At 34.1% G+C, this 13,123-nt stretch overlaps 1 protein-coding gene across 9 annotated transcripts in view; it reads right to left on the bottom strand.

The window, feature by feature from the left end:
- The window catches only part of NAALADL2 (N-acetylated alpha-linked acidic dipeptidase like 2), a 1,176,025-nt gene that overhangs the window by 168,306 nt on the left and 994,596 nt on the right, over positions 1–13,123 (bottom strand). For 8 of the 9 annotated variants that reach the window (XM_031451310.2, XM_031451333.2, XM_031451340.2 and 5 more), the window contains one exon: positions 1,878–1,973. The exons of the other annotated variant lie outside the window; for it this stretch is intronic. In XM_031451310.2, coding sequence (XP_031307170.1) covers positions 1,878–1,973 — 96 coding nt within the window. The remainder of the gene's footprint in view (positions 1–1,877; positions 1,974–13,123) is intronic. 9 annotated transcript variants of the gene reach the window in all.

Below are 13,123 nucleotides of genomic sequence, written 5' to 3'. Positions count from 1 at the left end.
CGACATAGGTAAATATATGTGGTCATCAAAAAAGTCACAGACCACTTGCTTCTGTACTTTAAGTGTTATTTCATAGATATAGAATTCTTTCCACCATCCACTTAATAGGTTAAACATCTATTTATACAAGAAATACAGTTGAAAATATACATAGAACATGAAACAATATCTGTGCACAAATGTGTGCCTTCTATCAAATGCTCTTTTATTTTCTGGGTGTTTCACACTAAGTACGGACCTCATATATAAGTTTAGGTTATGTTCTCTGCTCCCCTATACCCTTTCTGACCTATCCATCCTTGCTTCCCAACATTCTCTCAGGAGTTGTAGTGTGGCCAAGAACTCATGCAGCAAGAATCGGTGTATTTTTATACCTCTAAAATTAAAACCTTAGAATTTTCTTTGGCTGGGGACTTCATCTCATTATATATCTGATATCAATATGGTCTCAAATTGCCCCCTCCACCAAAAAAACCCATGAATTTCCTGATCCAGAGGAAAGCAGGAAAATTGGAGAAAACATTATGATTTCATTGCCCTAAAAATGTCCTAATGCTTTACTTAAAAATAAGTAAATAAATCTAGACTAAGTATCCATAATATTTGAATATATATACTTTAATACATACATTTACATATATATACACACACTCATCCAAATTATAGATACATACTCAAAAAGATACGGACATATATAGGTATCTCTTTCTTCCTATCTATCCAATCTATTTACCTATCTATCTTCTCTCCACATACTAAGAATTTACTTAAGATATTGAATGTTATGGAGTTATTATTTGGGAGTGGGGGCCACATTTATCTTGCTAATAATGAATGATCATAGGATGGATATATTCAAAACTAAATCAAGGAACTAGAATAGACTGGAAAGAAAAAAAAAAGTTATAAATGTAGTTAAAATTCAGAAATTTTGGCTCAGGAGAATTTTAAGTAAAATATGGTCCAAACTCCTCTGATTTTAAAAGTTAAGAAAAAATTCACACAGCTCTTAAATGCCAGGGTAGACCTAGAATTTTAGTTTTTATATTTTGAGCTCATTCTATTACCACTCATTGACTTCAGTTATTATACCACAATTCCTCGTTCTAAAGCAGAAAAACAGCCTTGAAAAATTTCACTAGGAAGAGTTAAGAATGAGTCAATCTTTCAACTAAGCATATATAAATATGGATTCTTTAAGGGTACTGAAATGCCAATATTCTCTGCAAACTCTGTCCCCAAAAGGCAGGTTATGACTCATTAAACCAATAGTTGGTCAATGTAAAAATTCTATGTCATATGATCTCAGAACATTTAACTTATTTGTTCCATACTCCAGAATTTAATTTTCTTCATTCCATAAACTCACAGCCAAGAATATACAGTAAAAATAGGTATGAGCATCATTGAGTAAAAACAATTGTTATAAGTTCAGTCTTTATCTTCAAAAAAAAAAAAGTAGCCCCCCCTCTTTTTTTTACTGCAGTGAAAAAGTCCCATAGACAACCAAGTACCTTAAATACTGCAACAAAATTTTCAAGATATAGAAATTCAAAGACTCATTTTGTATTGCCCTTAATCTAAAGTGAAGGGGGTACACTTGAGAATATACCACAAGTCTACTTTCAGATTAAGAATTTTATTAAGAATTGATTTTGAAGACAAATCATCAATTATCGGTCTGTTTGATCTTGATTGAGTTGCTTATCATCTTTACTCCTTAGTGAAATAATAGGAGATACTTAGAATCCTTCCTAATATATTCTACAAATAAATATATATATAGATTTTTCTTGATGGTTATTTTCCTTTCTTCCATCTACTAACAAAAAGAACAAAACTTTCTCAACATTTTCATGAAAGTGTTTCTCTCCTACCTTGGTAATGGTCTCATGAAGGTTGAAAAAAGGATCCATTTCTTCAATTTTTGTTGCATGTTTAGGGAAAAGGGCCTCAGAGAGAAAACTCGGACCCTGTGGAAAACCAGCAAATAAACAACTTAAACTCTTCATTGATTTTATTTTTCAAGTGTTTATTGGATCTTCTTTAAAGATTCAGAAGGACTCTAAATTGCCTTAAGGTTTCTTTTGATTGTTGGACTTCATTCTACTGATTTAATTAACCAATCACAAAATATAAATTAAAATGAGCAGAATTCTGTAACTCAACATTATTTGTACTTACAAAAGAATGTTTTCTTACTCAGAAGATATGATTATTTGCATGCAGTCCCTTCCCCCTTTTTCCAAATGCCGACTTATTGTAGAGTAAGATATCTTGGATACAAAACCCATATCTGAAACCCTTTCTCTATTTTATATATTAAATTATATGCTACAAGGCTGTAGAAAGGAATGTTTTTGATTTAAAAAAAGCCTAGGGTACAGGGTACATGGTATTTTGAACACTGCAAAACTTACTTCAAAACAATAGTAAGATATATTTGGGGTAGAATGACCTCGTGACTTTACCTGCTGCCAATAAAGTGGTAACATATTGCATCATCAGAACCTTAATGTTAAGATGACTGAAGTGAATCGAGATACTGTAATACATTTTGTACTTGCAGGAGTAGATAGATTTCAGGATGCAAGAAGACACAGGATGTTGATAACTAACTATCTGCCATGGTCTGAATATTTACGCCCTGCTCCAACTCCACAATTCATATGCTGAAATCCTAATCTCCAAAGCAATGGTATCAGGAGATGGGGCCTTTGGGATGTGATTAGGTCATGAGGGCTCTGTTTTCACCATTGGAATCAGGGCCCTTATATAAAAAAAAAAACAACCTCACAGAGCTCCCTAGTTCCTTATGTGAGGATATAACAAGAATTCTGCAGCCTGAAGGAGGACCCTCACCTGACCATGAAGGCACCCTGGTCTTGGATTTCCAGCTTCCAGAACTTACCAAATAAATTTCTGCTGTTTATAAGCCACTCAGTCTGTGATACTTTGTTACGGCAGCTCGAATGGACTAATAAGACACTACCTAAAACAATGCTCTTACAGCTATCAACAGCACAAGCATCTTAGGAAGTAATTACTTAACATGGAACTTTTATTTGAAAACCTGGAGCAACTAGAATTATTTATCTAGAAAATATAAGACTTGGGATAGGATATATGTATGCATGCAGATGACAGATAAATAATCTTTCTGAAAACTATCATGGAAAAGACACATTCAATCCAGTCTACACTGACAATGAGCGCACAAGGTAACAAATTTAATTTGAATTCTATTAGAACTATTTATCAGAGCAATCCAAAAGCAGAACAGACTACTTTGGAATGTATCAGTAGTGGGAAAGAAAGTTAGGATTATGTAGTTGATAGACTCAGAAGTCATACAGATGAGAACTGAAACCAACATAATTGCAATTCCCTATATATTAAATAATTCTGTGATCAAGCATACTCTCCACTCCCTATTTTGAACAATACTGTGATAAAAAAAAATAATTTAGCTGTTTGCTCTAGCATATATGTACTTTTGGATAATAAGACCATGAATCAACCGAACAGCTTACCTAGCAAGACTAACAGCTTATTTATCAAAACTTGTTTATGTTTCTCTTCTCATTTTGCCTGCCAATCTAAAACTAATTTGTCAGAAACTCTGTCCAGTCCCAAACATTACTCCACTTTTTAAGATCTGCCATAAAACCATACAACCAAGGCATAAAATACCATACGTGTCCTTTCCCAATTTTCCCCCATTTTGAGATAATACTAAGACACAGTGCTATGGTTTGAATAATTCATACATTGAAGTCCTAACCTTCAGTACCTCAGAATGTGATCTTATTTGGAAAGAGGTCATTACATATACGAGGTCTAAATTAGAATGAGGTCACACTGGAGCAGAGTGAGTCCCTGGTACAATATGCCTAGTGTCCTTATAAAAAGAGGAAATCAGAGACAAATTTGCACACAGAGAGAAACCCATGGGAACATGAAGGCAGAGACTGGAGTGATGTGTCTACAAGCTAAGGAACTCCAAGGATTGCCTGAAGACCACCAGAAGCGAAGTAAGAGGCTTGGAACTGATTCTCTGTCACAGGCCTCAAAAGGAACCAATACAGATAAAATCTTGAACTGTTAACATGATCCATCTGTTCTTTAAGTCATTCATCCTGTGCTACTTTGTTATGGCAGCCCTCAGAAACTAATACACTCAGTCAAGGTGGTATTGTTCTTTAACAGCTTTGATACTCTTAATTTTGTTTATCAACAGGTTGGTTTTTTTTTTTTTTTTGAGTTATTTTAGGCAGTCAACATATAAGTAAGTTAGAATTTTGGTTCTGGCACTTAATTGTGCCATCTTAAGCAACTTAGTCTCCAAAGGATTAGTTATAGCATCTAAGAAACTTGGATAATAACATACTTCACTGAGGTGCTATGAACTGTCCAATGCCGGCCACACAGGAGACACTGTGTTAATGGCAATGATGATGTTGCTAAAAACAGTAAACATCATAATATTGATAGGGTGGTGATGACGGTAGGATGCTGAACTAAAGGAAATCCAGTCTGTATGATTCTAGGAGAAACACACAATTTGCATAGAGATATCTTTAAATTAACTTCAGTGAAAGTATGGCATGGACAATTTGTGGCACTTATTTTCATGTAATAACTAAGTTTGAAGTCCTTCAAAAGTTTACCCTATGAGTAATTATAAATAATCTTCCTGAAATAATTTCATCTTACTAGTATACTTAGCTAAACAAAACTTAATAAATAGTGCAAAGGTGAAATATCAGTCAGCCTCAAATTGAATGATCCCGTAAGAACATAAATTAGGTGTTACCATTAGTGAGGTTTTTATTGAACTTTCAATTATTCAAAAGCAGAACATTAATTTAAATGATCCATATGTGCCTTATTCTCCACTGTAATCCCCTCCTTTATCTTACTCATTCGCCTCTCTTGCCATGCCATTCTTCGTTTACAGCACCCCTTTTTCAGTCATTAAAAAAAGAATACGCATTTAACACTTACTATATGCCAAGTGCTTCACTAAATGCAGGATACAGTCTTTAATCTCAGGAAGTTGAATCTAATAGGATTTGGACACATAACAGATCAAACATTACTGTCTCTGAAAATACTAGCACCATCATTCTTTTTCATGTATATGTGAATATATAATCATTACTTACACACAGGTATATATCCTGACATAAAAATCATGAAAAGATTAAAAAGTATATATGCTTTTGGAAGCTCTTCACCACTATCACATTAAGTACGAGGAATGGCTGTTTAATAATGGCTCCCATCTGCTGATGAAGAAAGGGAGGCAAAGCACAATTAAGCATTGAGAAAGCACTTTTGTTGAGAATGACTCACTGATAGATAGACTGAAATGGAGTTAAGTCAAGATATGGAAAACTTCGTACTGTATGTCTGCCACATGGAGAACTTAGTAAGACTACAGAAGAAGGGATATTGATAAGAAAAGTTTATCCAGGATCCAGTTTAAAATTCAGTTTATCTCCCCAGCCCCTAAACTACCTGTCCTTCCTGGAACATTTGACAACATTTAGCACACCTTCCTTCTTTTAACTCTTTTGTCTTAAGTCCGTGATTAGACTCTGCTGGTTCTCTATATGTTATTTTCTACCTGTATCTGATTTTTTTTTTTTTTCTACTTTGAACCCTTATTGTTTCTAAGTGGTCTACCCACAGTCTTCTCCTTTTCACAGACTCCCTAGGTGGTTTTGTCTACTTTTCTGGCTTCAACTACCAACTTCAGACCAATAGTTCCCCAATATCTCTAGGCTTAATTTCTGCTTTTAGTTTACCATTTTTGTTTGTCTACAAGATCCTTCAGACACATCAACTTATGTTCCAAATTATGAGCCTGTGTTTCCCCACTGTCACCTTCATTTCTTATTTTGGATGATCGTGTAATACCTACGTTTTCCCAAACGTGAAATTTTATGCCATTCTTGACTCCAATTTCTCTCACCCTTAATACACAGAACTACACTAGCCAATTTCTTTCTATAGTGTTGAGACAATCCTCTGCAAGTTCTTATTCATTGCCATTGTACTAATTACTTTCACCCAAACCACAGTCCTTACTGTCTACAGACCAAAGCCAAAACTCATTAGTATATTCCACAAACAAGTCCCAACTTTAAACAGTTCTTTCTTTCCCATAAACTTCTTTGCACTATTTCCATATAGCCACTGCTATGTCAGAGCAGTCTATTTACCAAACCTTGAATACATGCAACCTTTTTCTATCTCTGTCCTCTTATTTATGCCATTTCTTCTTCTGCCTGAAATGTTTTTCCTTCATCTGTTCATCAGGCTTCTTTCAACTATTGCTTTCCTCGATCGTCACCAACCCATCAGAGTTCATAATTCTCTTGTCAGTGTTCCCCTACCACTTTATATTTGCTTTTCCTCATTATTTATTATATTTTTGTTATATTTCTGTTTTTATCACTATACAGTGAGCCTTTTAAGACTTGAGACTCTTTTCTTATTAAAATAGTCTAACATTGCCAGACAACCTTGATTAAGCCATTAATCTCTCAATCTTTGTATCACCACCCATAAAGTTGAGATGTAAATATACTTATCCTTCTCAACTCAAAAAGTTCATGTCAGGATCAAGAAAAAAAAAAGCATATAAAGTACTCAGTAACAAGGAAAGACCTATACTAATGCTGGATTGTGTTTGATTTTCATCCTGCTTGCCAGGAATTGCATTGCTTTTCTATATAACCAAGAGTTCAAGTTTTAAAATTTACATCACTAAAAACATGTGTTTGTATATTAAACTCTATACAATTTTTCTTTTTGTGACATTTTTCTTTTAAAATCTACAAGTGTTAAAACAAAGTTTGAAAACCACTTCTGTAGGTGACAGGAAGTCCTTGGAGGGTTTTGAATAGGGCGGATGATATTTTCAAGTGTATACTGAGAACAGCACATACTGATGTGTATGTTGTGAATAAACTTAAAAGAGAAGTGATGGGAAACAGGAAGTATAGATAGGTTATTGCAGTAACACAGTCAGAGAGAGTGAGAGATTAGAGAGTGAGAGGACACAGGAAGTAGAAATAGAGGAGGAGATGTGTTTGATAACTGAGATAAAATTGGTTAATACTTTGTAATTACTTGGATGTAGAAATCTTAAAAAGGAGTCAAGATTGTTAGTATTTGTTAGTATTTCTAGATTTGATAAAATGAATGAATACAAATTTCATTAACTTAGAAGATATAGAAACACATGAAGGTTTAGGAGAAAAAAAAATAAATCTTAAACATTCACAGTGATGTGTTTGTGGGACCTCGATATGAAGTTATTCCAGAAAATGAGTGATTTTATTGTTCAAGAAAAATTTGGTTCAAGACTAAATCCTGGACTAAAGATATAACAACAGTTTGAGTACATGGTAGTTAAAATGTAAAGTGCACATAGAAGTACACTGAGTGTAAAGACAATGAGATCTCTGACTGTCACTGATATTTAAGGGGTGGGAGAATAAAAGGAAAACCAATGAAGACATTAAAGATAGAATTATCAGAGAAATGTAAACATAATCATGTGAGAGTGATTTCACAGGAGTCAAAAAGGTAGAGAATGTTTGTGAATGAATAATCAGTGCTTCAAGGGAAGTGAAGGAATACATTAAGATAAAACCTGTCCATCGGAAGTAGCATTTCAGAGATTCCCAGTGTTTTTTTTGTCACCGGAGTCTCTGTGGATTCATGAGCACAGGAGACAATGTGATCGGTTTAGAGAATAAATGTGAGGAGAAGAAAGGAAAACATCAACTATGAACTACATTATTCTCTAGAAATCAAGATTAGGTTCAGAAGTTAGAAAAAAGTGATCATCAACTACAAAGAGTAAAAGAATCAAGAACGAGTTTATTTGTCACATTTCAGACATGACTGATAGGGGTGTATTTTTGGTGTAAGAGAAAGCAACCAGAATGTAAGAAGGGTCAATAAATACAGGAAAATTGGGGAGAAATAAAATGGATCACAGTTTTAAAGAAAAGTAATTCAAAGCTTAGTAAAGTTACCCAGAAATTAGAATTGTAAGTAGATGAGCCATTGGAGAGAAAGATGATGAAATGAGGGCAGGCTATAAATATGGTGGAAGACAGTGTTAGCATGTACACAGAGGTGGAAAAAAGTTAAAAAAACAAAAAACAAAAAACCCAAAAAGGTTATAATTAATTCAGCTCTAGATTAGATTGAACTTTCACTATCATCTTAACATATATCCTTTGCATCTTTTTCCCAGAAATAATCACTTAAAATATTTAGTTCATGTAGATTTAGTGGGTGTTGAACTAGACAAAAACATTCTGCACACATTTTTTCTAAATAGTTGGCACTCAATGACCATGACTTGGAATTAACGGGCTAATAACGCACTTTCCATATGTGAGCACTAGGCTAAGTGTGCTAAGTGCACCACCTAATTAAACCAATACACTTACGTTTAAGGTAGGAACACTGCCCCCTCTTTCCAAATAGGGGAATTGAGAACCAATGAATCTCAGACACTAGTTCAAGATCATATTATAAGTGGTAGAGGTAGATTCAATCCCAAGTCTCTCTGACTCCACGGCCCGCACTTTCATTCCTGAGCCACATCTCCTCCTTACTGCCAAAGTTGCTCATAGCCTAAGATCCTGTGCTTTTGAATTTAAGAAAGGATGATTTCCAACTCTTTTTCCAGTTCCCTCCAAGTCTTAGTTGACACAAGCAGCATGAACACTACGCACAGTTTAAAGGATATAATCACAGACTCCCTACTTAGACCAAATACAATTGAATCTAAAATGTCCCACATGCACTTTCCTCATTGCAGTATTTTTCATTCTGCAACCAGAGAATATACACATCAATACTTAAATTTAATATACGAAATTAAAACACTTGCAAGCTTTGAATGGCACTGACATTCAAACATGCTGGGCTGAGGAAAAAGGTAATTAGAGCCATAATTTTTGAAACATGACATTCTCATCACTACTCAAAGTAAAACAGATCTGAGATAATGTGGAGTTTAAACAGAAGTATAACCATCCAAGGGTCACATATGGAACATTAGGACATTATTTTCTGAATTCACTCATTTTTTTCATTTCAATTATTTTTCCACATCTAGGAAGGTCCATAGCATTGGCTTTATTGACAATATTCAAGGCACCTTTATAGTTCTATTCATATTGATCTAGCATCCTAATTTGAGACCAGGATGAGACATTAGAAACCTTAATTTAACCCAAATATACAAAGCGAAACATGGAAAATTCAAATGATTAAATAACTTTTGCAAAGTCACACAATGTCTATTAGAAAACCAACACTAAATATTGGCTCTGTGTATGTTTCTTAATCATTTTGCCTTTTCTTGTAAAGTACTTTTGAGATGGGGATAATAATTGTTATAAAGTCTTAAAAATGTGAATTATTCCAATGAAACCATGATTTATTTTTAGCCTAAAAGTTCTTACGTGTCAACAAAATACTTTTAAAAGATCCAGTCTTCATATTTTAGACTTTTTTCAAGCTAATCTCCTCTACATATTTTGCCTTCTTTCCTCCCTTAATCATTGAATGTGTGCTTGTCTTACATATTAATAAATACACACCACATACCATTAGTTAAAAAGTCTGTGTTTATGTTTTATTTTGTTGTTTTTTTACATCACGCTTTCTAGGCAGATCAGGAGGCAGGGAAAGTTAAACTATAGCAACAAATAAACAATAAAAGATGCTCTTAGCAGACAGAATATGTCACAAATTAAGGCACTGTTATAATAAATGCCTTTAGTTAATATTTTGGTGGCACTGAGCAGTTTGATGGTACCTGTTGAGTGAACAGAGATACAGACACATTCTTTCCCTTCTCTTTCTGGCCTACACTTTCTAGACCTGAAATTTCAGCTTTGGTCAGTTAAGTGACATACACGCACTTACATTTATGACACTGTAGCCAACTCTACAATTCTACTATTTCAATGACACAAAGCCTAAAAAGGGAAGGAGGCACTTTCACAACTTCTAAACAATAAGAACAACTAAACCACTTACCTGGAACACTTTTCTACAGAAGTACTATCTACACACCAAAATGTCGAGATAGTACAGATTTCCTGATTGGTGGGAAGCTTAACAGAATTTCCAGTATATATGCTAAATACTGTTTAGCAAAAGGTCATAACACCCTTGACACTTGAATATAATTTGATCACAAAAGATGTGTTGTAACTTAAGCCAGAGTTCCTAAATATTTTTAAACCAAGTATCATTTTAAAATACGTATTAAACATCTTCATCGTTTCAGAGATTCTGGCATGCCTACTCTTGTGGATGAAGGATTAAGGAGGGATGTGGAGGTATCATACTCCCCTTGAGAATCACTGGTAAACAAAAGACATATATTTACATACAGATCTTCCCTAAAGTAAAAAAAAAAAAAACAAAAACTATACTTATACTGTAAATATAGGAATTTATGTCAATCCTTGAGTTCTATAACATGCACTGAAAAAGATGCTTTATGTATTATAAATAATATCTAATCCTAATAGAGCACACAGCAGATATTAGTTCAATTAGTCCTCATAAAATCCTTATTAAGTAGATACTATCATTATCCCACTTTACAGATGAAGAAACTGAGTCACAGTGAGTTTAAGTATTTTGCCTAAGCAGTAAAGCTGGGAAATGAATTCAGGCGGTATCTATGTTCTTAACCATTATAAAAATATACTGCCTACAAATTTTAATATTGATTTAACATATTTTTGAGAGTCCTTGCAGGTAAGGAAAAATGAAATCATGTTCACCTTGTATAAATTTCAAATATGAATAAAATACACATCTGCGTGTAATGTACTTTAGAATCTTTGATTGCCCTGAACTTCTCTTAGCTTGTAAACTCATCTTTTTCTCAGTAATTTTAAATTCATGCTCTATGCTATCATATTTTAATTTTTTTCAATAGACTATATGAAACTAGAACACCCACAAATATTTTGGGTACTTATACTGAGTTAGGCAACAGAGATGTTATTTCCATTTTCCTACGAAGTTTAAATAACCATGAAGTAAAGGAGGCAGTACCATAACCTCAAGTCAGTGAATTAGCCGAGCACTCTGTTCTCCTGAGCTTGCCTCCTTTCTTTTGGGGGACAGGCAGTTCTCAAAGTATCAGCCATGTGCTAACAGATGATTAAACCTCACAGCCAGTCAGCTGGAGTCCTGCAGAAGGCTCCAGGAGGAGACGCTATGGACGAGAGAAAGCCACTCAAGAGCTCAGAGCAGCAGCTATTTCTCAACTCTACTAACTTATTTCAGACAGAGCTGGTTCAGCTCTCCCGGGGCATGCCGACTACTCTCGGAGGTAGGCCATGGCACCTAACAGCATCGTGACACAATTACCATTCTGCGTATCACTGTAAATTCAGGACACACACAAATAACTTGCGAGGTAGAAAAAGAAAACTGATATTCTCAGATCTTGGAGGGAGAGAAGATTTCTCAATACTTAGGAGTACAAATGTTAATACGGTTTTGAGGAAAACCTGGTCTCTCTGGTAAGGTCTCAAGTCAATTTAACACATCATTTCTTGGAGGTCAGAGCCTGTTAGCCCCCTGAAAAGTTTTCTGTTGAACAGTCAGTAAATGCATTTCTCAGGACTGTGTTTAATCAACTGTGAAAGAAATGAGGGATTTAAAAGTCTTCGAGTTAAGGGCAAAAGAAGCTAACCATCAGGTTAAGAAGAAACAAATACATTATTCAAATCCTGGGAGAGAGACTGTAGTCCTTCAAAGTCCTTTTGCTAGAAATAGAAAGAGATTACCTTTATAATCTCTTCCATAATCTGGGTGAAATTAAACCTGGAAAATTAGCCTATCTGAAATTTTGCCATTCATTATACTACTCTTATAAGTTTAAAATCCTTTTTTTTTTTTTTTTTTTGGCCAAATGCAAAGCCTGATGTGGGTTAAATTGTGGCAAAACCAGAGGAGCACAATTCTGGAAACAAGTAGCAATTTAAATCCCTCCCAGCCCACCTCCCCTCTTCCTTTCTGCTAGCCCACGCCATCAGTCTTCCATTTAACAACATATGAATGACTTCACATTAATACAGTCAGATAACCTTGGGCAAATTATGTATTTCTATTCCTGTTACTACTTACTAAAGACTTAATGAAAGTCTTTATTTCCTCATGTATCCCAGGGAGCATAGGTAGATTTAATTTCAAGGACTGAAAATGATTTCTGGAATATCTTTAGTTGGAGGCATCGTTTTCCTTCAGCAAAATGCATTCATTTTAATCATTCATTCCATTTATTCATTTGGAAATCAATAAAGACACTAAATTAATTCTGCAATTTACTAAAGCAAAAATTCCATTTAACTGAATAAGAGAAGAGCTACTATTTTAGCCCCAGTGGATACAACATGTAAGCTATGTTTGTCTCTTATTGAGTCTCTAAAGACTATTCTAAGCTCGACCAAAAAATTATCCAACTCCCAACACAGAATAGACTATTTCCTTTGTGAACTAAAATATAAAGAAAGAAAATATGCTTTTGGTTCATTTGTGATAGCATCTTTTCTTAATTATCATTTGAGAATAATCAGTTATCTTAATTTTCCTCTGTCCTCATTTAAAGACAGTGAAATTAAAAAAAAAAAACACTGATGTTCCCACTTTTCAAACAATGGATCACTTCTGATTAAACTTCGACTGAACATTAAACTTTCAAACTTAAAATAAATTGCCTCTCTTTTCTTTTTAATTTGGACCCAATTTCCAGCTGCCCTCAGGTCACTTGATGGTAATTAATTGATTTATGAATCAACTGAAAGGAGATTCAAATTGGAAAAAAAGAAAAATTGTGAGTTTTTTTCTAGATTTATGACCAATATTTTATAAGTGACTGAATCCTCCCTAAGTTATTTATATTCATCATTTAGCAAATTTCACATTTATAAGGTATTTTTAGGAAAGTTAAATGTTCACATTTAATTTCACTTTAGATTATTTATTATTTGCCTTTGAGGAAAATTTTAATCAAAGTACCATATCACAATTATTAGCACAATTATTAAGTTAT

The sequence above is a fragment of the Camelus dromedarius genome, chromosome 2 (assembly GCF_036321535.1).
Source record: "Camelus dromedarius isolate mCamDro1 chromosome 2, mCamDro1.pat, whole genome shotgun sequence".
NCBI lineage: Eukaryota > Metazoa > Chordata > Mammalia > Artiodactyla > Camelidae > Camelus > Camelus dromedarius.
The sequence above is the reverse complement of the archived record's forward strand: the minus strand, read 5'-3'. Positions and strand labels throughout refer to the sequence as shown.